Genomic DNA, 27,849 nt, shown 5'->3' with positions numbered 1-27,849 from the left:
GAATGTAAGTTCCACGAAGGCAGGGATTTTATCATACCCTCTACTGTATTCCCAGGGTCTAGAACAGTACCTGGTTCATTATTACTACCACAGGTAACATTTGCTGGGAGCTTGCAATGTGTCAGTCTAAGTGCTTCAGAAGTAGTAATAAATAGTTGAATGACAGAAAGACTATAAATGGTGCTTTGTGGTAAACAATATTAAGATAGAAGCCCAATTTAATAGGTTCTAAATAAGAGCTGTCATTAACCTGTAGTGCTTCAAGTCTAAGTACAAAAATGCCCTCCATGAAGATGTGCCTTCACTTCCAAGCTGTCCTACATTTGAAAAGCTCTAAGAACAGGGGAGATAAACAGTATCATTTATTATATTATTTGTGCCAAAAACATGTCATACAGATGTCCATGCATAAAACCCCTGGCTTGAAAGCAAATTTGAGGGAGAGAGCAGGAAACAGCACTGTGCCTGAGCAGGAAATACTAGTGCTATAAAACCTAAATGAGTGCTGTGAAACCTGGGAGGAGGGCTTCAATGGCAGTGACACCTGCTTCAGTAGCAGCAGGAGGTAATGGGAAGTGGCTAAAGTTCAAGCTTCCCAAATGTTCCAAGGAAGAGAGCAACCCATCTGCAGGAAGCCTTCTAACAAATATGCCAACTATTGTTCAAAGACAAGCAGAAACAAACCTGAAGAATACGGGTTTTCTGTTGATTATTCGTCGTTCTTCTCGACTTCGTCCTTTCCACTTCGTGTCTATGAACCCACCCTCGAAGTTCATGATTTAACCTATAAAATAGCTTAATTAGTTAAACATATTTCATAGAAACAGATGTCTCACCTTTGGTTGGAAATGAATTTAATCATATTCTGAGGTTCCAGAGAACATTCCAAGTGCCTAATGGTTCAATGTTCTTTTTTGATTTGAGAAAGCTAAGACACTTAATGTTAAGTTGTTTTTAATGACATGCATTTTTATATGGTAGCCTCCTCAATCATGAGTTCAAATTCAAAGAAAATTAGAGCTAAATACCTGGCAAACATCAATATTGGATGCAAAGGTTTTTCCACAAAAAAGTATTTCCTGTTTCTGCTCTTGGACTATGTACACACAAATACTGGAGACACTGGAGAGCACAAAACAAGTCACAGGACTCCTAACAACAAATGGATTCATTAAAGCCTTTGAAAATCATGCTTTTTTTGGGAGTAGAAAAAGAATGAATCAACTGCTCAGGAGGAGAAATTTTAAGGTACTATAATCCAAATTTTCCAACACTGGAAATTTCAAAAAAAAAAAAAGGCCAGTTCAAATATAACTTCCCTTTATTCTGTTTACTCTTTAGAGCAGTTGTGAAGATGTCAGACTATACTTACTTAACTATAGTTGATTACTACGTATCACAAAAAAACTGAAGCAGTTTTTGAGGTTCAAAGATAGGATCCAAAATCACAGGAAAAAATTCAAGGGAAAAGTAGATAAAGAAAAGTACACTAATGTGAAAGTGACTCCAGAATCACATATCTTCAAATTATTATCTTCCTAATTTGAAGAAAAAGGTACTTTCCACTATGAATGTTACCACTGCAAGTCTAACACTTACCCTGAATTTTTATATTAATATCATTCTTCAGTTTTCAAATAAGACATATTTAAGTATACAACCCCAATACCATCACATGAAATAGACCCATCACCATCTCTATCAGGTTGGTGGGGAAACTGGACAACAATTAATATGCCTATGGTTATTCAATAAATAATTCAGAGTTTTCTCAACCACTTGGTTAATCTGAACAAATACTTTTCTAGGTTCCAAAGCTAAACACAGGAACCCACTCAGATATATCTGCAACAACTGACAACACTCACCTGAGAGATTCTGTTGTGTTAATCAGGGGCTGACAGGGAGGTGGAGGAATATAGAGTAGTGGTTCTTCAGTTAGCACCATCAGGGCTTTGTCATTTGAAACAGAATGATCATATCTGAAACACAGATTTACAAAATGTGTTGCCTTCTGTCTTAAATTCCTAAGAAGATTGCTATAAGAAAGTCATTGCTAGTATTAAGTTTTCATGGAAATAAAAATATTGTATAAACAACAAAGTCCTACTGTATAGCACAGAGAACTAGAGTCAATATCCTATGATAAACCATAATGGAAAAGAATATGAAAAAGAATGTGTGTGTGTGTGTGTGTATACATATAAAACGGAATCACTCTGCTGTACGGCAGAAATTAACACAACATTGTAAATCAACTATACTTCAACAAAAAAATTTTTTTAATATTGTAAATAGAACATACTGCAAGAAAGAAGTGAATGTAATTTAAAAAGCAGGGAAGTATAGACCACATAGCACAAATTTCATTTTCCAATTTTCTACAGAGATTATCATGGTAGTTCACATTTACTGCTCAATTATTATGTACCCGAAACTAGGGATACAATGATAACACATGGCTCATGTCTTCAATGAGCTCAAGGCATACACAGTGCTGCTGGAACAGAGGTGGTGACAAAGTAAGAGGGGAAACTGGGGGAAAGACCCACTGATTGATAGGAAAGACTTATGACTGATAGGAAAGTATTATTGTAACCAGGACTGAAGTTTTGTGGTCATTCTCAACTCTGTGATAACAGAACTGAATAGTCTCCTTAAAACAGTGTGTGTGGTAGGGGAAAGGAAAAGCATAAAATACTTGGCAGGAGAAAAGTAAAAGCCTTGAAAAGTTAAATATAAATTTTAGAATCCCTAATAAAACACCAGAGTGACATTAACCAGTTATTCTATTAGCTTCAAAAAATAAACTTTCCTAATCATCACAGTGATCTATATCATGCGAATTCATATCCAGGGTGTGATGTAGGGAGTAAAATCTGAGTTGAAAATTAGAATCTGAACTGAGAGCATTATTGTTATTTATTCCCTTCAGTTGGCTATTTTAACCTTTCTCACTAAGAAATCTTAGCTCTATCTTGAATTTCTTTACATACAATACTCTGGATTTAGAAAACTGGATATATTAAAATCCAAAAAGAAAAACTATAAACACAAAATTGGACATAGCTAGATTTGTGCTTTTCATTAATTCAATCAACAAATATTTACTGAATACCAACTGTGTGCCAGGTACTGTGCTAGGTGCTGGAAATCCAATAGGGAACAAGGGAAATGAAGTCTCCATCCTCAAAGACCTTAATGGAGAAGATGGACCAAATACAAGAAAACAAACACATAAAATAAATCCAAACTGTGGTAAGAGCTATGAAAGAAATAAACATATGGTTGAAATAGAAAACCAACAACAATGTCTACTTTAAATAAAATGGTCTGAAAAGGAGATGGTATTTAAGACAAGGCATAAAGGATGAGAGGAAGCCAGCCCTATAGAAACTGGGGTAAGAGCATTCTAGACACAGGCAGGTGGGGCAAGGGAGGGTTTAAGGAACTTAAGGAAAACTACTCACCAGCTGAAGAGTTGTGAGCAGTGAGGGAGGCACAAGATGAGGTTGGAAAGACAGAGACCAGATTATGATAAGGAATTACTAAATGTAATAAGAAGCCACAAAAGGGTGTTAAGTAGAGAAGTGATATATTTTAATTTACGTTTATGCCTTGCCATTGTTACCAAAAACAGTTTTGATAGAGGCAAAAGGGGAAGCTGGGAGACCAGCTAGAAGAGATCTATAGCAATCTGGGCAAGAGCTGAAGATACTATGGACTAAGGTGGTGGCAATGAAGATGAAGAAGAATGAACCAATTCAAGATAATATTTGGAAGGAACATCAACAGCACTTGTTGAAAGGGAGGAACCAGGGTTTCTGGCTTGAGAAACAGAAATGAAGAAGCCTGTTGTAAGCATTTTATCCTGGGTTGTCTGGTGGGCGAGTGGTGAAGCAGTCCTCTCAGAGATGAGGGAACATGGTGCTGCTCCCAAGTGCATCGTAGTCTCTGTGTGTACAGTGTCCAAACCACAAGGCTTGATTGATCCAGTTTCACTGTTTCCACCTGAGCTGATAAGGGCCTGCCTCTCTCAGGATCCTTGTGGAGCAGTGTGGCTGGCAGGGTCTTGGTGCTCCGGCCAGGTGTCAGGTCTGTGGCTCTGAGGTGGGAGAGCCGAGTTCAGGACATTGGTCCACAAGAGACCTCCCAGCTCCACGTAATATCAAATGGCAAAAGCTTTCCCAGAGATCTCCATCTCAACGCTAAGACCCAGCTCCACTCAACAACCAGCAAGCTCCAGTGCTGGGCACCCTATGCCAAACAACTAGCAAGACAGGAACACAACTCCACCCATTAGCAAAGAGGCTGCCTAAAATCATAATAAGATCACAGACACCCCAAAACACACCACCAGACACGGTACTGCCCACCAGAAAGACAAGATCCAGTCTCATCCACCAGAACACAGGCACTAGTCCCCTCCACCAGGAAGCCTACACAACCCACTAAACCAACCTTAGCCACTGGGGGCAGACACCAAAAACAACAGGAACTATGAACTTGCAGGCTGCGAAAAGCAGACCCCAAACACAGTAAGTTAAGCAAAATGAGAAGACAGAGAAACACACAGCAGTTGAAGGAGAAAGGTAAAAACCCACCAGACCAAACAAATGAAAAGGAAATAGGCAGTCTACCTGAAAAAGAATTCAGAGTAATGATAGTAAAGATGAACCAAAATCTTGGAAACAGAATGGAGAAAATACAACAAACGTTTAACAAGGACCTAGAAGAACTAAAGAGCAAACAAACAATGATGAACAACACAATAAATGAAATTAAAAATTCTCTAGAAGGAATCAATAGCAGGATAACTGAGGCAGAAGAACGGATAAGTGACCTGGAAGATAAACTAGTAGAAATAACTACTGCAGAGCAGAATAAAGAAAAAAGAATGAAAAGAATTGAGGACAGTCTCAGAGACCTCTGGGACAACATTAAACGCACCAACATTTGAATTATAGGAGTCCAAGAAGAAGAAGAGAAAAAGAAAGGGACTGAGAAAATATTTGAAGAGATTATAGTTGAAAACTTCCCTAATATGGGAAAGGAAATAGTTAATCAACTCCAGGAAGTGCACAGAATCCCATACAGGATAAATCCAAGGAGAAACACACTAAGACACATATTTTTTTTTTAAGACACATATTAATCAAACTATCAAAAATTAAATACAAAGAAAAAATACTAGAAGCAGCAGGAAAAAAGAACAAATAACATACAAGGGAATCCCCATAAGGTTAACAGCTGATCTTTCCGCAGAAACTCTGCAAGCCAGAAGGGAGTGGCAGGACATATTTAAAGTGATGAAAGGGGAAAACCTACAACAAAGACTACTGTACCCAGCAAGGATCTCATTCACTTTCGATGGAGAAATTAAAACCTTTACAGACAAGCAAAAGCTAAGAGAATTCAGTACCACCAAACCAGCTTTACAACAAATGCTAAAGGAACTTCTCTAGGCAGGAAACACAAGAGAATGAAAAGACCTACAATAACAAACCCAAAACAATTAAGAAAATGGTAATAGGAACATACATATCGATGACTACCTTTAATGTAAATGGATTAAATGCTCCCACCAAAAGACACAGACTGGCTGAATGGATACAAAAACAAGACCCATATATATGGTGTCTACAAAGGACCCACTTCAGACCTAGGGACACATACAGACTGAAAGTGAGGGGATGGAAAAAGATATTCCAGGCAAATGGAAATCAAAAGAAAGCTGGAGTAGCAATTCTCATATCAGACAAAACAGACTTTAAAATAAAGACTATTCAAGAGACAAAGAAGGATACTACATAATGATCAAGGGATCAATCCAAGAAGAAGATATAACAATTGTAAATATTTATGCACCCAACATAGGAGCACCTCAATACATAAGGCAATGAGAAAACCATAATTCAAAAAGAGTCATGTACCACAATGTTCATTGAAGCTCTATTTACAATAGCCAGGACATGGAAGCAACCTAAGTGTCCATCGACAGATGAATGGATAAAGAAGATGTGGCACATATATACAATGGAATATTACTCAGCCATAAAAGGAAATGAAATTGAGTTATTTGTAGTGAAGTGGATGGACCTAGAGTCTGTCATACAGAGTGAAGTAAGTCAGAAAGAGAAAAACAAATACCGTATGATAACACATATATATGGAATCTAAAATTAAAAAAAAAAAAGGTCATGAAGAACCTAGAGGCAGGATGGGAATAAAGACACAGACCTACTAGAGAATGGACTTGAGGACACGGGGAGTGGGAAGGGTAAGCTGGGACAAAGTGAGAGAGTGGCATGGACATATATACACTACCAAATGTAAAACCGATAGCTAGTAAGAAGTAGCCGCATAGCACAGGGAGATCAGCTCAGTGCTTTGTTACCACCTAGAGGGGTGGGATAGGGAGGGTGGGAGGGAGAGAGACGCAAGAGGGAAGAGATATGGAGATATATGTATATGTATAGCTGATTCATTTTGTTATAAAGCAGAAACTAACACACCACTGTAAAGCAGTTATACTCCAATAAAGGTGTTAAAAGAAATAAAAAAGTAAAATAAAAGGATCATACACCATGATCAAGTGGGGTTATCCCAGGAATGCAAGGATTCTTTAATATATGCAAATCAATCAATGTGATAAACCATATTAACAAATTGAAGGAGAAAAATCATATGATCATCTCAATAGATGCAGAGAAAGCTTTCAACAAAATTCAACACCCATTTATGATAAAAACCCTCCAGAAAGTAGGCACAGAGGGACTTTCCTCAACATAATAAAGGCCATATATGACAAACCCACAGCCAACATCGTTCGCAATGGTGAAAAACTGAAACCATTTCCTCTAAGATCAGGAACAAGACAAGGGTGTCCACTCTCACCACTATTATTCAACATAGTTTTGGAAGTTTTAGCCATAGCAATCAGAGAAGAAAAAGAAATAAAAGGAATCCAAATCAGAAAAAAAGAAGTAAAGCTGTCACTCTTTGCAGATGACATGATACTATACATAGAAAATCCTAAAGATGCTACCAGAAAACTACTAGAGCTAATCAATGAATTTGGTAAAGTAGCAGGATACAAAATTAATGCACAGAAATCTCTTGCATTCCTATACACTAATGATGAAAAATCTGAAAGTGAAATTAAGGAAACACTTCCATTTACCACTGCAACAAAAAGAATAAAATACCTAGGAATAAACCTACCTAAGGAGACTAAACACCTGTATGCAGAAAACTGTAAGACACTGATGAAAGAAATTAAAGATGATACAAAGAGATGGAGAGATATACCATGTTCTTGGATTGGAAGAATCAACACTGTGAAAATGACTATACTACCCAAAGCAAACTACAGATTCAATGCAATCCCTATCAAACTACCACTGGCATATTTCACAGAACTAGAACAAAAAATTTCACAACTTGTATGGAAACACAAGAGACCCCGAATAGACAAAGCAATCTTGAGAAAGAAAAATGGAGCTGGAGGAATCAGGCTCCCAGACTTCAGACTATACTACAAAGCTACAGTAATCAAGACAGTATGGTACTGGCACAAAAACAGAAATATATATCAATGGAACAGGCCAGAAAGCCCAGAGATAAACCCATGCACACATGGTCACCTTATTTTTGATAAAGGAGGCAAGAACATACAATGGAGAAAAGACAGCCTCTTCAATAAGTGGTGCTGGGATAACTGGACAGCTACATGTAAAAGAATGAAATTAGAACACTCCTTAACACCATACACAAAAATAAACTCAAAATGGATTAAAGACCTAAATGTAAGGCCAGACACTATCAAACTCCTAGAGGAAAACATAAGCAGAACACTCTATGACATAAATCACAGATCCTTTTTGACCCACCTCCTAGAGAAATGGAAATAAAAACAAAAATAAATAAATGGGACCTAATGAAACTTAAAAGCTTTTGCACAGCAAAGGAAACCATAAACAAGACAAAAAGACAACCCTCAGAACGGGAGAAAATATTTGCAAATGAAGCAACTGACAAAGGATTAATCTCCACAATTTACAAGCAGCTCATGCAGGTCAGTATGAAAAAAACAAACAACCCAATCAAAAAATGGGCAGAAGACCTAAATAGACATTTCTCCAAAGAAGATATACAGATTGCCAACAAACACATGAAAGGATGCTCAACATCACTAATCATTAAAGAAATGCAAATCAAAACTACAATGAGGTATCACCTCACACCAGTCAGAATGGCCATCATCAAAAAATCTACAAGCAAGAAACGCTGCAGAGGGTGTGGAGAAAAGGGAACCCTCTTGCACTGTTGGTGGGAATGTAAACTGATACAGCCACTATGGAGAACAGTATGGAGGTTCCTTAAAAAACTAAAAATAGAACTACCAGACGACCCAGCAATCCCACTACTGGGCATATACCCTGAGAAAACCATAATGCAAAAAGAGTCATGTACCACAATGTTCATTGAAGCTCTATTTACAACAGCCAGGACATGGAAGCAACTTAAGTGTCCATCGACAGATGAATGGGTAAAGAAGATGTGGCATATATATACAGTGGAATATTATTCAGCCATAAAAAGAAATGAAATTGAGTTATTTGTAGTGAGGTGGATGGACCCAGAGACTGTTCTACAGAGTGAAGTAAGTCAGAAACAGAAAAATAAATACCATATGCTAACACATATATATGGAATCTAAAAAAAAAAAATGGTCATGAAGAACCTAGGGGCAGGACAGGAATAAAGATGCAGATGTAGAGAATGGACTTGAGGACACGGGGAGGGGGAAGGGTAAGCTGGGATGAAGTGAGAGAGTGGCATGGACATATATACACTACCAAGTGTAAAACAGCTAGAGGGAAGCAGCCGCATAGCACAGGGAGATCAGCTTGGTGCTTTGTGACCACCTAGAGGGGTGGGATAGGGAGGGTGGGAGGGAGGGAGACGCAAGAGGGAAGAGATATGGGGATATATGTATATGTATAGCTGATTCACTTTGTTATAAAGCAGAAACTAACACACCATTGTAAAGCAATTATACTCCAATAAAGATGTTAAAAAAAATAGAAAAAAAAAAAGAAGCCTATTGTAGAGAAGTGGGTGGAAACAGAATACGGAGAAGGACCTCGAGTTTCACTGTGCAGGTGTTAAGTTTGAAATGTTAAAAGAGAATTCAAGGAAACTACTGGATATATGACTCTAGAGACTCAGAAGTCTGGACGGGAAACATAAATTCAAGAGTCATCAGGATATATAGAAATGGATTGTGTGCTAAAATATGGCAGAAGGAAAACAAGAAAAGTTCACAGTTCCAAGCCTTAAGATTTGGATAGCGGAGGAGCCTGCAAAGATGAAGCAGAGCCCATGAAAAAAGAGGAAACTAAAAATGTAGCAATACAAAAGGAGAATGCTTCAAGGAGGAGTGATCTACACAGCGAAGTGCTGAGGAAAGATCAAGTAAGATGAAAACAAGTTTTCACTGAATTTGACAGTGAATTCACTGGCCCCCTTGACAAAAATAATTTTGGCAGAGTGGAAAACTAACTTCAAGATAAAAGTCAGAGACTTCTCTGTATGCCACATACAAGGGGAAAAAAGCAACAGCTGAGGGTATATAGATGATTCTTCCCTGCAGGTTGCACCAGAAACATTCTTGATGTCCTTTCTTCTGCCTGTTAGGGTTAAGTTATTTGAAATAAAACAGAGATGGTGGTACACAAGTAACGACTGCACACACAAACGGAAATCAGCCTAAACTAGCTGTTGAGGGAGAAGAAAAAAAACTCTGCCTTGCACTTGGTAAATTCTGAATGCTTATAAGAAAAGGCTGTTTGCCACACTAAAAAAAAAAAAAACACTGCCAAGAACAAAGATCTGTCACATACTTGTTATTTTAAATATCAGGCCTGGGCTTCCTTGGTGGCGCAGTGGTTGAGAATCCGCCTGCCAATGCAGGGGACACGGGTTCAAGCCCTGGTCTGGGAAGATCCCACATGCCACGGAGCGGCTGGGCCTGTAAGCCACAACTACTGAGCCTGCGCATCTGGAGCCTGTGCTCCACAACAAGAGGGGCTGCGATAGTGAGAGGCCCGCGCACCGCGATGAAGAGTGACCCCCCCCCCCACTTGCCACAACTAGAGAAAGCCCTCGCACAGAAACGAAGACCCAACACAGCCAAAAATAAATAAATTAATAAATAAAAATTTTAAAAAAAATAAAATAAAATAAAAATAAAAATCAGGCCTAAAATAGAAATGCTTAAGTCCATCAGAAAAGTCTAAAACTACTATTGAAAATGTAATTCTGATTTATAATTTTATTTCCTTGTGATAAACTCTAGTAATGATTTCTGCACATCTGTGCCGACTGGCTTTGTTCTATCAGCCAAAAATATTCTTTGGAAAGAAAAAAAAATCTGATAGGAAAAATATCAGGAAAGGGACTGGGTGGAGTTGAAGGGGAAAGAAAAGGGGGAACCTCAGCCAACATGCAATCTGGAGGCAATTAGATCCACACTAGGCCTGAGATGGTCAGGGTTCTAGGCTGCCTGCAAACCATTCCATACCAACAGAAAACATTTCAACAAATAAATCACTAAAGTGAAGGACAGTATTAAGGAGCTAGAGTGAATGAGAATTCCTGGACTATAGGTTCTGGCTGATGCCTTATGTGTAGGGTGACTATCCTTTTCCCTTTATCTAAGACAGTCCTGATTTATGCCTGCCGTCCTGACATAAATATTACTAGCACCACCTTTCATTCTTAGAAGTGCCTCAGTTTGGTTGACAAACTATATGGTCATATTATTTATATACGACACATTTCTAAGACTGAAAAAATATATGCAGTTAATTATTAAATAAAAGGCAAATGCAATATTATAAATTACAACATCAACAATCTACTCCTTTTTTATTTGAACCAGTTCTCGTAACTCTCCTAAAAAATGTGACATAACATAAAATAAGCTGCATTAAAAAAATAAATACAAATGTCATGGCTGAGTATAAATACACCACCTAAAATTCAGTTTAAAACAAATTCATACTTGGTGCTTCCAAATGTTTCACAAACATGTTTTTGGTATCTGTTATTCAGTATCTATAATAATAAAAGAAAGAACATCAAATAATGGACCAACACCTAAATCTCCCAAGTGCCTCAATAATAACCTTAGATATTTCAAGAGACTTACACGTAACCTTTACAAGAATCGATAATCACATCCATTTTTTACTAAGACCAGTAACCCAGATTATGCACAGGCAGTGGTGACTCTGGGGTCAGGGACAGAGAGATGGCTTGCATTTCATGCACTACTTTGAAAGCTGATAAATTACAGCCTAAAAGTCATCCAGACCTCTAGTTTGAACTAGTACAATCAGTGTACTGTGCTTTCCGGGAACCACCATATTACCTTACTCACACATATAATGGACATGTAATAAGTGAAGGCTTCTATTTATTGTAGTTAGTGCAAAATAAGTAATATTCTTGTCAAGCTTACCTGAACGGTAATTTCTGGTGTCTAATCTCATTCCATTTTTAGCAACAAGCTATACAACCTAAGCGGCACACTCTCAACTCTCACACATCCAAAGACTATCTATTAAAAATGTAACCTTTGCTGGATCTCATGTAGACAACAACAGAACTCAAAATTACAGGACATGTAGGGCAAACTTGGAAAAATTATTTAGTAAATTAAAAATTCTATTAAACTCTAGCAATATTCAGGGACACTCTTATATGATCACTAAGATCAGTATTTCAGAAGTATGGTTAATTTCGGCACGTAAAAAAAGAAAGGCAGGAAATGTTAGGTTTTCCAACATCATGGCATCTATCACATTCTATGTTGCATTACAGTCACTACCATATAATTCTTTGGATCCTCTGCCACATTTAGCATAGTACTTTGCACACTGCAGCTTCCTAAAAAACAAAAAATGAATACTAGCATTTTTTCCAGGAAGACTAAATGAAGACAAGCCTGAAGGACTATGGTAATAATCTCATTAAATGGTATGGGTGTAACAAAGTAAAAATCAGGAGAATGATTCCCCTATGCCTTTGGCCTGTAAAACCTTAGTTAAGAGTAAACAAACCTTTAATGATTTTCAAGCATTATTCTGTGCCACAGTTGCCACACTATGACCTCCCTTTGCCTTGTTAGTCAAGGACCTAGCTCCATTTGGCTCTAATAACAATTACAAATAACACAGGGAAATGTTTATCAAATAGTATACAGGTCTGAAAAGGTCCACTATAACCTTCTTCTAGTTGACGTAACATAGAAATTGTATTTTCATAGAGTTAAGTCTTTTACTATTGACAAGCTATATGGAAATTTACCAAGACAGAATTAAATTATAACAAGGGAAGGAGATTCAACAAAAATCACAATAAACAAGTATAAATGATTTTATCTAATGACTACAAATAGGTTCAACCATATCATTCCACCAAATCATATCTATCACAGATGATATAGTAACAAATATTAAATACATTATATGTATAAACATATGATAGACAGATAAAATAACTATATTAAAGACATTATATACAATATAATATGTAATATTGTATGCGTTTCAATCTGTATATTAGTGCACACAAACTGAGATCTTTAAGGTCACATCTCTATAAGAATTCTGAAACTGGGACAGCTTTTAAAAAGTATACTTATTCTTAGAACTGATCTTAAGAGTAAAATTAATGAATGTCCTTGTAACTTGTTTGCTCTACTAGTTAAAATTGTGTATAAACAATTTAGATGTAAATCTAACCTGTAGCTGTTTTTCTGGATGATACCATCTGATGTGTCTTGCTCCTCTTTAGCAGAAAATTCTAGAAGATGCCTCCTTTGATTTGTAGGGTTCACACCAGGATTCATTCTCCTGGAATCTCGTTCCAACATACTGAAAAGTTTAAAATGTTAAGAAATAATTGAAATAAAAATATGTCATACATATGCATACGACATGTAGCTCTGAAGCAAATCAAAATTCCTTTTGTAGCTCTATACACACAGCAAGAATACTAGGCATAGAAGCAAGTCAAAACAGCTTACTGATATGGTCAAATCCCTAGCTTGGCATCCTGTACATATATGAAAAATAATTTTGAAAATAATTTTTATAAGTATAGAAATACCTTATTTATAACCTGTTTAGACAAAGTCAGTATTCTATATGCTTTAGAAACTATAATTATGTTATGTGTATATATATATATATATATATATATAAAGTAGAAACAGGTACATAAAAAGAAATAGGTACATATAAACAAATTCTAAACTCAGATAACAACTGGAATAAGAAGTCTTGCTAGATGCTGCAAACTGATTATTTTCAATGAGGAAATACTTCGAATGAAATGGGAATTTTTCTCTTTATCAACAGCCAAATTCTTTAGATTTTCACAATCCCAGAAGGCAGGCTATCAAATAAAGCTAACAGAAATTTTTTTAAAAGCCTATGAAAATTTCCTATTTACTTCTTTCTCCCCACTCTCCCTAATTCCTTCTTCATGTATTTGGGGCAAACATATGTATATCAATATCAATCAAATAATGCAATAGTTATTTAACACTTTTATTCATTCATTCATTCATTTATGGCTGTGTTGGGGTGTTGGGTCTTCGTTGTTGTGCGTGGGCTTTCTCTAGTTGCGGTGAGCGGGGGCTACTCTTCGTTAAGGTGTGCGAGCTTCTCATTGTCATGGCTTCTCTTGTTGCAGAACATGGGCTCTAGGCGCGCAGGCTTCAGTAGTTATGGCACGTGGGCTCACTAGTTGCGGCTTGCGGGCTCTAGAGCACAGGCTCAGTAGTTGTGGCACAGGGGCTTAGTTGCTCCATGGCATGTGGGAATCTTTCTGGACCAGGGCTCGAACCTGAGTTCCCCTGCATTGGCAGGTGGATTCCTAACCACTGTGCCACCAGGGAAGTCCCAACACTTTTAGCTCATTAATCAAGGGCTTAGAAATTTGGCTCATCAATAAGATATCTTGTGTGTGTGTTTAATTTTACAATGCCACACATATAACTTACACTAGTCATAATCTTCTTGAAATTCAACACAAAGGGAATTTCCCTAGAGAAGCACAAAAGAAGGGATACCAGATTCTATTTAGAGGGATGAAGTAGAGGAGGAAAATAAGGCTGACGAGAGCATCACAGTTAAGGGTCCTGTGATTCTTAGAGAAAAGGAGTTCTTTGAGGTTTAGTAATTTGCCTCCAAATTTGGGGAAAGGGATGTCAGGTGGAAGCAAAAAGCAGGTATACCTCTCTAGACTCTTTTTCTGATATCTTATTATGTTCCCTATTCTCCTCAATTCTTTACGCCCAGAATCACTGCCTTCCAGCGGTTCTCACAGGCATGCTGTGGCACTTTGGCATACTACAAACTCTTCAAAGGTGTACCACCAAATTATGACCACTGTGTAAAATTTAATTTTGCTACAACTGAGGCTACATTTTGTTACAATTGTATTTTTCAGACAGAATGTTTACCTGAGTGGTCACAAACAGTATAAACCCTTCTGCAAATGAGGTAAGAGGCCTAATGGAATGTCCAACTAAACTCAGGAAAACTTAGTTTGGTGATTATTTTAGAAAACATGAGATAAGCAGTAAACAAAACAATTTTGTCAGGAAGCCAAATGAAGAATGTGATGATAACTGCAGAATATATTTTTTCTTTTCGAAACTTATGTTTTTGAAAAGTGTTTACTTTTTTTTTTTTTTTTTTTTTTAAAACATTGCTTTTATTTATTTATTTTTGGCTATGTTGGGTCTTCGTTTCTGTGCGAGGGCTTTCTCTAGTTGCGGCAAGTGGGGGCCACTCTTCATCACGGTGCGCGGGCCTCTCACTATCGCGGCCTCTCTTTTTGCGGAGCACAGGCTCCAGACGCGCAGGCTCAGTAATTGTGGCTCACGGGCCTAGTTGCTCCGCGGCATGTGGGATCTTCCCAGACCGTGGCTTGAACCCGTGTCCCCTGCATTGGCAGGCAGATTCTCAACCACTGCGCCACCAGGGAAGCCCAAGTGTTTACTTTTTAATCCTTTCAAGTGTAATGCTAAAAATTCTACTTAGGAAAGTATGCAGTGAACAAAATCAAAGTTAAGACCTTTCCTGGCAGTTTACAGCATCTCAATTAATTCATCCCCTACTGGCCCACCCCTCAATTGCATTAGTGAAATATCCACATAGTAACATTCCTGTTTGGTGGAAGTACCTCCCTCAACCCCGCCAATCCCTAGGAGAAGCTCTATCACCCTAACTCTTTAAGAATTGCATATGCGGCCCACCCACATTTTATTTCCATTGGACAATGTTGAGCTAAAGCTCCTGGGAAGGAACGGTGTTTGGGAGGGGAGCAAATTCTGGGTGTCCCTCCCTGGGATTCACTTCAATAGGGTCCTCTTTTTTTTTTTTTAACTAGAAATGCTTTAACTAGTACCACCAGTCTTGGTACTAGTTCTGGACTCTGTGGCTATTCAGAACAAGTCTAAGCAAGCCTTCTTCCAATGTCCAAAGACACCTAACGTCCCCCGCCCCTCACTCCAGGCTTTCTTTTTCAAGGTTTTAGTTTCTTCCATACGTTCCTCTTTATAGTACAGTCTTAGGTCCCTTCAGCATATTTGGTCACTCCCCTATCAATATGTTTCTCAGAGATGGGTCCAGAACTGGCCACACTTCTGAGGTAGTATGACCATTATAGGATGGAACAGGGTAATTCCTTCCCATGTTCTAAATATTATTCTTCCACCAATATACCTAATATCAGGTAGGCTTTTTTGGCAGTTACATCATACTCTATATTGAGGCTGGCTTAATTAAAACTCCAACTGTTCTCACAAACTGATTTTGGACTATTACCTCCCCTTCTTTTCCTCTCTCACTTCCAATTCTGAAGTTATATAATTGAGCTTTTTGATCCAGCTGAATAATTTACATCAAATTCCTCTTAAAATATCATTCAAGAACTTTTAGAATCCTAATTAGCAAAAGAAATTCTCCTTCTAAGCAAGGAACAACATACCATCAACATCCTCAACTGAGTTGTTATTAAGATATCGAAAAGAACAGAGCAAAGAAATTGAGCCCTGCAGCATGCTCCTAGGGAGCGCCTTCCAAGTTTGTAAAAACATAAGTTAAACCACTTATGAATTAATTGTAATATATCCTAGACCAAAATTCCCTGTCTTGACCACAGAGATATTACAAGACTGTTAAACATTCTTCTAAGATGCAAATACAGTATAACAGCAGCAACCATTTTTTGAGCACCTACTGTGTACTAAGGAATGAAAGCTCAAAGAAAGTTGAGGCTCAAAGAGTTTAATCAGTTTGCCCAAGGTCATGCTGTGATATGGTGATTTCTTTAAGAAGAAATATATATTTGGTCACAACATTTTCCTGGCACAGAGCTCCTAAAACCCTTGGAATTTCCCAAGTGATAAGACCCATAAAAGGTGCCTTTTGCTATGTCAATGAGGTGACGCTGGAAGGCCCTTAGGTTACCTAAGGATAGAGAGTAGAGAGAACCATAAGAATAGAGAGTTGGAACTTTCAGTCCCACCCATCACCCCCCAACTCCAGGGAGGGGAAAGGAGCTAGAGATTGAGCTCAATCACCAATGGCCAATGACTTAATCAATCTGTCTCTGTCAAGAAGCCTCCATAAAAACCCAAAGGGAAGGGATTCAGGGAGCATCTGGGTTGGTGAAGATTCAGGGACAGTGGTGAGCTTGAAGAGGGCATGGAAGTTCCCTGTCCATTCCCCCATACCCTGCCCTATGCAGCTTTTCTATTTGGCCGTTCCTGAGTTATATCCCTTTATAATAAAAAGGTACTCTAGTAAGTAAAATGTTTCTCTGACTTCTGTGAGCCACTATAGCAAATTAATTGAACCTGAGGTCATGGGAACCTCTGATCTATAGCCCGTTAGCCAGAAACACAGGTGACAACTTGGATTAGCGATTGATGCCTGAAGGGGGTGTAGGGTAACTCTTGTAGGACTGAGCCCTTAACCTGTGGGATCTGACACTATCTCCACACTGTCTGTGTCAGAATTAAGTATAACTGTAGGACACCCAGCTAGTGTCTGAGAATTGCTTGGTGGTATGGGAAAAACCTCCCCACACATTGGAACTGGGTGATCAGAACCCTTAGAGAGAACTGTTTGGTGGTGTGGAAAAACATACACTGGAATTGGTGTCAGAAATGTACGTGCTCTGAGTAATTAACAAAGCCAGGATTTGGGTCCAGGATTAGAACATCATCACTGCATTATGTTGACAACATTTCCCAGAATGACTGATTGATTCACTCATTTATTCAACATGTACTAGATACCTATTATGTTCCAGGAATCATATTTGATGCTAAAGACTCAAAGATAAAAATCAAATACAGTGTGTGTGTGTGTGTGTGTGTGTGTGTGTGTGTGTGTGTGTGTGTGTATGGTGGGGGGGGGGAAGAGTGATACAGACAAAAGATAATAGAGGGATTAGCCGCATAATAGGGGTTAATGCCGAATGTTATGGAAGCATATAGCTAGGGCATTTGATCTTTACCAAGAGGATCATGAAGTTATCTTAAATTACAAGCAGTAAATAAACAGGTGGAAAGGAGGATGTGAGTGAGAAGGCATTTCATGTAGATAGACTAGTATATGAAAAAGGACACAGTCATAAGAGAGTATGTTTTGCTCAGGGAATTGCAGATAAAGCAGGAGAGGGTATGTAAGTGGACATGTGCATGTGCAAGCACAGTGAGAAAGGGATCATCTCAAGAGAGAAGGAAAAGAAAGGAGACTAACCGTATTGCAAGGCTAGATTATTTATGGATGGCCCTGTCTGCCACATTATCATTAAGTCTAGCAATTTATTCAATAAAATAAACAAAACTGGTATGTTTTGTTCTTGTTTTAATTGTGGCTCCCAGTTAACATATCCCTTTCTATATCAAAATCTTCCCTATGAATAATATTAAATTCCCTGGTCTAATGGGGAAAATCTACCTTCTTTCTTTTAAAAACTGGTATTACATTTGTCTCCTATTCATCTAGACTACTTGATGATTACCACTGCCAGAAAAACAGCAGATTACTAGAACGGTTCCTCTGCTTTCCTATTTCCTGGCTAGGGATCTTAAAGCTGTTTGCAAGGCTCTCATAGTTAACTGCCAAGTCAAAGTGGCTGCTATGGCTGCTAGGAGTAGCTTCTACACTTTTCCTTTCTTGAATCCTACTGTCAACTAGCAGTTAACACACTTTGTTAGTTCCTCTGGGTCAGAATGCACCTTCCCCTAGCACAGTGATTCTCAAAGTGTGGTGCCTGGACCAGCAGCATTAGCATCACCTGATAACTGGTTAGAAATGCAAACTCTCAGGCCCCATTCCAGACCTACTCACCCAAAAACTCTGGGAGCGGTGCCTAACGATCTGTTTTAATTAGCTGTCCAGGTGATATACGCCAATGTTTGAGAGCCACTGTTTTAAACTAATCTTGTTTCTCATAACATCTTTCCTACCTCAATTCCCTAAAAACTACACGTTGTCCACAATAAATCCAACAGAAGTGGACAGTTTGGGGAAAAAGATGGGGAAGTCAGACGAGAGGGATGTGGAAGGACACAATCAAAAACGATTTATGTAGGCTTCCCTGGTGGCACAGTGGTTAAGAATCTGCCTGTTAATGCAGAGGACACGGGTTTGATCCCTGGTCTGAGAAGATCCCACGTGCCGCAGAGGAACTAAGCCCGTGTGCCACAACTACTGAAGCCCACGCACCTCAACTACTGAAGCCCGCGTGCCTAGAGCCCGTGCTCCGCAACAAGAGAAGCCACTGCAGTGAGAAGCCTGCACACCGCAACGAAGAGCAGCCCCCGCTCACCACAACTAGAGAAAGCCTGCGCGCAGCAACAAAGACCCAACACAGCCAAAAATAAATGAATGAATTAATTAATTTTTTAAAAAATGATTTATGTGGTTTATGGATGATTTACGGAGTAAATTACAAGAGTTCACAATCATTAGTACTTGGAAGTTTTTAAAGAGCTCTTCTACTGATCATTGTTCTTTTGATGATTTTATTACCACTGTGAAAACTGGCATTTCAACTCACAATTTGTGACTGTTACAAGCAAATGCCTTGAGTTTAACTATCAGTTTAGGTTATTCCTTCTGTAATTGGACTGTGCTATAATCACTTAGCAGCTACAATTCCTAGGAATCAGTTTTAATGTTGATTGGTTTGGCTCATAAGTGATCACTATTTTTTCCCACTGCCCAGGTGAGTAATGATTTTCACAGTGTAATGACAATATATGTTTAACCATAGCTACTTTAGTAACTTTTACCCTTTTTTAGCCTGAAGGGTCACTCAGATCTCATTCAATGGACTCCACAAAAAGGATCTTCACAACACTTTTATTATACGGAGTCAACAAAGCATTTTAAACAAGGAAGTGGGTCAGAGAAGAGGCAAAAATAAGGATCCAAACAGTCTATAAGTCTCAATTTTATTATCTACCCATTGGGCCAGAATGTATTTTGAAAAGGCAATATATTAAGAAATTTTAGAAAGAATCTTTTAAAGTTTTTCACTTTTTTGTTTTTGGTTGTTGTTGTTGTCATTTGGTCCCAATTCCTTGTAAATTTTTTTTGAAGTCTTAAAATGAAATTTCTAAAAAAATAAATTAATTAAATAAAGTGAAATGAAATTTCTCTTAAGCTAAACTACAGAGAAGCTGACTGTCCAATTCAGCTCAAAACAACTATATATGCTTGAACCTATGAAATGACCTATAGAAACTAATTTTAACCATCTAAATAACTGCAAATTTACATTTTCCTTGTTTTTATTAATATCTGAAAGACATAAAGGAGCTTTATTTTACTGCCAGAATTCAAGACTGTCTTAGTACAATTTGGACGACACAAATATTAAGAAAGGAATTTGACAGTCCTTATAATGGCCAAATGTACAAAAGAGTATGAGAAAATTACTGTTGATATGAACTTTTAGATTCTTGGCATGAGTGTTTTACATCATTCAATGTCCCTTTTTGTTAATTTTGGGAAAAATAAATTTCCAAGAACACAAGGAGATGACTCAGAGTCACAATAAGAATTAGTATAATGATTAACTGTTTATAGATCATATATTAATATGGCAATCTAATCACTTTTCATAATTAGCTTAAATCAGATTCTATTCAGTATTTTTAAAGAAACTAATAAATATTTTTTAAAATAGAAGTCTCTATGACCAGAAACATGCTACCCTGTAAGAATCACAACCGTTTTAAGCCTTAGAATAATCATTACACCAATAAACCTTGCTCATGTTGTGGGTCAATGGGCCTGAAAAGCACAGATTAATAAAACACAAGTAATTTCAATTTCCCCAAAAGTCTGGAAAAAGTGTTATAAGAACTGTTACTTTACTGTTTCATTTATGAAATTCTAAAAGCCAACAACTGTTTTAGATTATTTATGAAGCCAACTTAATCCTTAAGATATGATTTCAGATACCCAATGTTCATACCAAGTAGCTGAACAAAAAATGGCAAATCCTCCAAATCTATTCTTCCCTTTGCAAACCTGTTTCCTTATGGTACAAGTTGGTCAATTTTAAGTTCAAGCCATGTCAGCAGGTAAGAATCGTACTGGTTCCCATCCCCGAAAGAAATCCATATGCTGCTATTCCTCTCCCTGAGAACTGCACATGAAAAAGTGAAATCACTTTAAGCTGGAAAGAGCATGAAGATCCTCAGGTTTTAATGTGGAATAGAGGAAAGAACACAAAATTTGGAGTCAAGAGATATGGATTCAACGTGTGGCTATGAGACTCCCCAGTTGAGTTGCTCTGGGAAAGCTGGTTAACTTCACTGAACCTCCAATTCCTCACATGTAAAATAGGAAAAATAAATATTTCACAGGGTTTTTCAAAGATTCAAATGAAACGATGGATGCGAACATGCTTTATAAATCGGAAAGTGCTATGTGTCCCACAGATGACACAGCAGTTAGTGGCACAGCTTGTCTTCCTGCCTGCCAGGTTCAGGCTATTCTCAACATAGCAACTGGAATGATTGCTTTAAAATCTAGGTCAGATTACTATGTCACTCCTCTGCTCAAAATCTTCAGATGGCTCTTCATTTCTATCATGGTAAAAGCCCAAATCCTTACGATGACCAAGGCCTCACTAAATTTAACCCCTCCTTCCACCGTATCTCTCTGGCATCATCTCCTATTACTCTCCCCCTTGCTCACTTTAGTCCAACCACACTGACCCCCTCGCTTTTCCTTGAACATGCAAGGCACACTTCCACCCTAGCACCTTTGTACTGGTTGTTCCTTCTGCCTGGAATGCTCTTCCTCCATATATCCATATGGCTATTTATCACCTTCAAGCCTTGGTTCAAATGTCTACTTTACAGTGATCACTATTTAAAACTACAGTTCCAACAACCACTCTCACACTTGTAAAACCATTTACCCTACTATATTTTATCCCTTTGTTCTATTATTTCACTTATTATGTTTGCTGTCTGGATGTCTCTGTAGGTACAGAGACCTGTTTTGTTTGAGGACAATGCTTAACCCATAGAAGGCATTCTTTTTTTTTTTTAAATAACAGATAAATGAATTTTATGTAACATTCTGCCTCATGCCAGGAGAAAAAATCCAGATCTTTATTTTAGGGAAACTAACCCACAACTCAAGAACAGCAGGTGGTAAACTCATTATTATACCATCTCCAGATCCAGGAACAGGAAATTATGTTAATTTTCATTGCAACTGAGGCTAAAGACAGGGAGTTCCCAAGGGAGCTCTCCAAATCTTAAAAAAGCTATTTTTCTCTGTTTATTGAATGGTTCACAGATGATTTTTGCAGACTTGTAGTAAATGGGGGTAATTTACTAGAAACAGAAATTTGACTGAAGGAAGAAATAGATCAATAGTTGAGATTTTTTTTTTAAAAATCCTCTAAATAGCAGTTCTCAGAACCAGGGATTACCAGACCCTGAGAAGAAACACGTACTTTACAGTGGCAGTTTGCCAAGTGAGCCAACAAGAGCAAGAAAACAACCTGAGATTCTTTCATCCATTCAGTGAACAATTATAAAGCAAGCACTCTTCTAACAGGCGATGATCAGTCTTGGAACCCAGCCACTATACTCCGAGGAAGGCCAAGCAGCTTGTGGAGAGGCCCAAATGAAGAAAAACCGAGACCCTCTAGCCAATAGCCCTGGCTCAGGTCCCAGCTCAGGCCAGCACCAACCTGCTGGCCTGATGAGTGAGCCAGCTCGAAAGTAAGGTCCTCCACCCTGAGACAACCCCGTTGATACTCCATGGAGCAAAGAAGCACTGTTTCTACTGAGATGTTGAATTTCCCAAACTGCAGATGTTTCAGCAAAGTAACTGACTGCTATTGTTTTAAGCCTTTAAGTTTTGGGGTGGTTTGCTACACAGCAATAAATAACTAATACACTATAGTTATTAAATTGCTGAAGTCAATGAGTCAATGTTTAATACAAAAAGTCTGTGTGCAAACAACTCTTTGGTATCCTCTCACTTGGGAAAGGCACACTCTACTCATTCTCAATGTCAAAAAGATGCCTGTAAATTTGAGTGCAATCTCTTCTATTATATTCCCACCAACCCCATCAACCCATAAAATATATATTTTCTCCTTTCACATCCAGTCTTAAGCTTTAGGAAAACGGGTGAAGTTATTGGATGGAGTCCTAACTCCTCTATCTGTAAACACCAGCTTCTTCTCTGCATGGATCACTGTTGTTCTATTAATGACTAATACAAGGGCTCCAAAGGCAGGCTGTGAATCCTAGCTCTGCCAAATGCTAGCTGTGACTTCAGTTTCCGCATCTGTAAAATGGAGATAATAACACTTACCTTAGAGTTCAAGGAGGAATTGATTTTGTATAAAGTGCTTAGACTAGTACTCGGTGCAGAGCAAATGTTTGATAAATAAAAGCTTAACACGACAAAACACACAAAAACTGCTACCGTTACCAACCAAGCACAGGTGGTATCAACATACAGCCAAACCCAGATTATTTTGAAACTGCCTTCACTTTTTTATTCATCTTCTTTTTTCCAACGGTCTTATTTCCATTTATCTCTCATTTTCAAATTCACATCACACAAAAAAAAAAGGGGGGAGAAGGAAAAATGAAAGCAAGTAATGCTGTTTTATTGAGAATTCCAGTAAAAGAGTTGAGATAGAAAGCCATATAAGGCATACAGAGTATCTGTGATTCCCCAATATTAGCTCCTCAGAGCTCATGGATTGTGACAAACTGCCTGGGAACATAAGACATCAATGCCAGCTTATGTTCACAACACACAGACACCATGAAGTCTAGATGCACAGCACACACAGTTCATGCTATACTAGCCATAACTCTGTTAAAAACAATCTGTAGAATAACCCTTAAAATATGTTTCAAATGCTTACTGAAATGACGGAACAGGTCAAATCTGGAGAAAATAAGACATTAACGGCAAACTGCCTAGAAGTGATAAATAATTACATATATATTTTGAAAAATCAAAAGTTTCAAAGTTATCTTATACTACCTTAATATTAGGCTAGACCTTCACTTATTACAAAGTAAAGCTGTGTATTCCTCTATTATTTATGTTTTGCACAGCTCAGTACTGAAAATGGTGCTTGAGAAAGCTATTTCAGACGAACCATCCACTGGTCCTTGTTTTATGTTAAACTAAGATTTGTAGTCTAAAGAAAATATCAAAGTAACCAACTTAAACTCTGACAGTTTTCTCATCTGCCCTAGTCTCTCACTGATGCCCTCTCACAAGACAGAAGCAGCAGAAGTTACCACATTATCTCCTTTTATCTTTGAAAGTGACATAGTGACTTATTCAAGGTAAAGAAGGAAGTTAGCAAAGGATGTACGTTTCTGATTTCAACTGCCCTTCCCTTCACTGTAACAAATCAAGTCTGAGGGGGAAGGTAGCCAAGTGATATATGATAAAGCCACTGTGATACCTCCTCATAAGCCTCCCTATATATAACTCACACGAAAGCCAAAACTAAAGAAAATCATCAACAGAATTTTCCACGCCCTCAAAACTCAGCTCTTCACTGCTGATAGACTCTAAGCCATTTTTTTAAAGGATGGAATCCACAGGGGCTAGAAGAAAAGAGAACCAATTACTTTGTGCAGATACTTTTTTGAAGAACATGAGTAAATTAGACTATTTGGGAAAAGAACTGCCCTTAGCTCTGCTACCTCTCTGCAATCCCAGATTCAATAACACCTGGTATTTAGATGTATTTCTTCAGTTTATGTGTCACTTTGATAAATGTGGAAAGTACTTTTAGCCAAAAACTTGAACTAGATTTCATTTAAAAACCTGGCTGAACAAAACCATGTACACTTGGTGGTTTGAAGTCTGACATTTAAATTATACAGTAACTTTTAACTTACAGCCAATAGTGATATCATGCAGCAAAGTGTGCTCAGCAATTGAATAAGGAAAAAAAACTGAAGCCAGATTTGGGGACAGGCTCATCTCAGGATAAAAAGCTAGAATTCTTCCTATAAAAATAATGAAAAGCTGACAAACTTGGAGAATATTGGAATTAGAGACATTTTATTTCTAACCAGTTTCAGGCCACTCAAATTCAATACCATATTCGCTGTGGTTACCTTTCCCCTATAACATAGTCTCATAAGAAAACCACAGAGTAGCTGGTCCTTAAGTAGTACAATTTGCCCTTCCTCATCCAAGTCTGATGTCTCAAACTGTAAAGATTCTGGTTCTTGTGAGGGGACAGCACCCAACCAGAACAAACAAGGGAAAAGTATTATCAATTTCAAACACTTGTTAATTTTTTTTAACACCTAATATATTTAAAACCGCCTCGGGATGTTGCCTTATTATTTGCAGAAAAGGAGAATGGTTATAGTGACTTTTTAAATAGTAGAAAGGGAAAAATGTAACAAAGGAATCTATATACTGAAGTCTTATGTGCCAGGAAGAAGTTCCTCTCACAGGGTTCTGTAATGATTCCTGTTCTGTCCAAAACACAGGTCCATAAATTTCCTCAATTATATAATACAAACCTATGACTATACAAGCGTCTGTCTAGAGATTTAATAAAATTTCTCTTATATATATATCATCTTCTAATTTAATGGATAAGTGCTCTTACAATTACCATAGGGGTCAATATATAGAAAGAAATATAAAACTATACACAGTAGTTTTCAACCCTGGACATACCTCAAGATCACCTAAAGAAAAATACTTTGTTTAAAAATAAGTGATTTAAGGACTTCTCTGGTGGCACAGTGGTTAAGAATCCACCTGCCAATGCAGGGTACATGGGTTCGATCCCTGGTCCGGGAAGATCCCACATGCCACGGAGCAACTAAGCCCATGTGCTGCAACTACTAAGCCCGTGTGCCGCAACTACTGAGCCCGTGTGCCGCAACTACTGGGCCCACGTGCCACAACTACTGAAGCCCGTGCACCTAGAGCCCATGCTCCACAACAAGAGAAGCCACCGCAATGAGAAGCCCGCGCACCACAATGAAGAGTAGCCCCCACTCGCCGCAACTAGGGAAAGCCCGCGCACGGCAACGAAGACCCAGTGCAGCCAAAAATAAAATAAATGAATAAATAAATTTTTTAAATAAAAATAAATGATTTAGACCCATCTCACTAGATTCCATAGGTTTGGGGTAGGGCTGAGTTAGCTCTCTTTTTAAGATTTTGTAGTGATTATGTACAGGAAAGGTTGAAAACCACTATGAGAGAATTTACCAAAAAGTCATCCAAACTGTTAAGGAGAAAAAGAAAATTAGCAAAACATCAGACAAATTTCTATGATAAAAACTGTAGCCCTACCATTACTCAACAGTCAACAAAACTCAGAACATAACAAAGCTGATAATAAACAACAGATTGCAAGTAGCATTTAGACTGATGTTTTTCCAACTAGCTCTTAATCACCCTGTTTTATAAAGAAGGAATTATTTTTAACACAGTTTGTTGCTGGTTAAACTTTATGTTGATAACAGAATCTTTCAGAAATTCTTTTCTTTCTATCAAAATTAATCTATTTTCCCTTCTTCTTCCCTTATTTCCCCCTCATTTCTTAAATAAATTCAGCTTCCCTCTGCGAAGAAATATTTTTACCAGTGTCTAAAATGAACACTGCTCATTTCCCCTACCTCACTGTATTTCCTTGGTATCTGTACAAGTCTGAGATTTACATCAATCCTTGGGGTCTGGGAGCAAGTTAAGCTTACCTAATGTCAAAATAGTGATGAAGTGCAAACTTAAAACAACAACAAAACTTACAAATCAAACAGAAACACAGCATAGAGAAGTAATGAAAAACCATGCCTGTGGTATGAACAACATCAGGTATGAACTTTGACCACTGCGTTAAGGAAGTACGAACCCAAGAGGAGGAAATTCTAAAGATTAAGTCCTCTCCCTAACAAAGAAAATATCTTTCTCAACCTCATAAAATTTAAATGTAATAACGATTTATACTGTACCCTATCCAATTTCAACGTCTGTTAGAAGGTTTAGTGTCTGAAAAATGACTAGAAGAAACTACATTTATAGTGCAGAAAGTAGTAGTAATGAGATAAAGAGAACAGCTATGAAAATTAAGGTTATCTTAGAAAATGTACAATCAGAAAAACATAAAGAAAATGGAACCAGTCATACAGAGTGAAGTAAGTCAGAAAGAGAAAAACAAATATCGTATATTAACGCATATATGTGGAACCTAGAAAAATGGTACAGATGAACCAGTTTGCAAGGCAGAAATAGAGACACAGATGTAGAGCACAAACGTATGGACACCAAGGGGGGAAAGCGGTGGGGGGGTGGGGGGGGGTGGGGGAGGTGTGATGAATTGGTAGATTGGGATTGACATATACACACTAATATGTATAAAACAGATAACGAATAAGAACCTGCTGTATAAAAAATTAAATTAAATTAAATTAAATTTAAAAAAAAAAAGAAAATGGAACCAGTCATAAGAGGCCCAGGACTCGAAAAAAAATTTTTTTTGCCATTTTTATTCTTTTAAGAGGGGGGACAACTTCTCTTCCATTTCTGTATTATACCTTGGTTACTGTCATGTGTCACACACTTCCCTTGGAATGTCCTTCTCTCCTTCTCTCCTTCTAAATCTTTAATTCTACTTTCCTCTGTGAAGTCTTTCCTTATAATAACTCTCTCCATTTATCTCCCTCTTCTCAGTACGACACTCACAACATACACCACATTACTTGGTGCTCACTATGACATTTCCTTGCACTAGTCACTGTTTCATGCTGTTCTCCTTTACAGTGAACATGATGGCCTATGTGACCTGAACACAGCCTACCCTTTCAGCCCAACTGTTTACCATTCCCCACCATACATTCTACGCTCATTAACATTCAATCATTCATTCAGTCACTCAACGATCATCCAACAAATATTTATCAAGTAGCTACAACACGTCAAGCTCAATCTAAAAGCAAGGTAAGCTCTAGCCATCCGTGACTGCTTCTTACTGTGGGTAAAAGCCATCTTCTTTCACCTCTCTAAGCATTTGTTCAGAATATTGCCTCTGCCTGGAATGCCCTTCCCTCTCTGTCACCATGACAAAAACCTTCTTTGCAATTCAGTGCAACATGTGTCTACCATGTACTGCATACACTATGCTAGATGCTGAGAATATATAAAAAAAGGAATAAGGCAGAACTTCTATTCTCAAAAAAAAAAAAGGAGGGAATTCCGT

The 27,849-nt window shown here is 37.9% G+C and overlaps 1 protein-coding gene across 2 annotated transcripts in view; it reads right to left on the bottom strand.

The window, feature by feature from the left end:
* The window catches only part of ATF6 (activating transcription factor 6), a 224,106-nt gene that overhangs the window by 139,928 nt on the left and 56,329 nt on the right, over positions 1-27,849 (bottom strand). For both annotated transcript variants that reach the window (XM_036844324.1, XM_036844316.1), the window contains 3 exons: positions 12,816-12,947; positions 1,869-1,982; positions 685-784 (listed from right to left, as the gene is read on the bottom strand). In XM_036844324.1, coding sequence (XP_036700219.1) covers positions 685-784; positions 1,869-1,982; positions 12,816-12,947 — 346 coding nt within the window. The remainder of the gene's footprint in view (positions 1-684; positions 785-1,868; positions 1,983-12,815; positions 12,948-27,849) is intronic.

This window comes from Balaenoptera musculus, chromosome 1 (assembly GCF_009873245.2).
Source record: "Balaenoptera musculus isolate JJ_BM4_2016_0621 chromosome 1, mBalMus1.pri.v3, whole genome shotgun sequence".
NCBI classification, from domain to species: Eukaryota; Metazoa; Chordata; class Mammalia; order Artiodactyla; family Balaenopteridae; genus Balaenoptera; species Balaenoptera musculus.
Note: the sequence above shows the minus strand (reverse complement) of the source record. Positions and strands in the feature narration are given on the sequence as shown.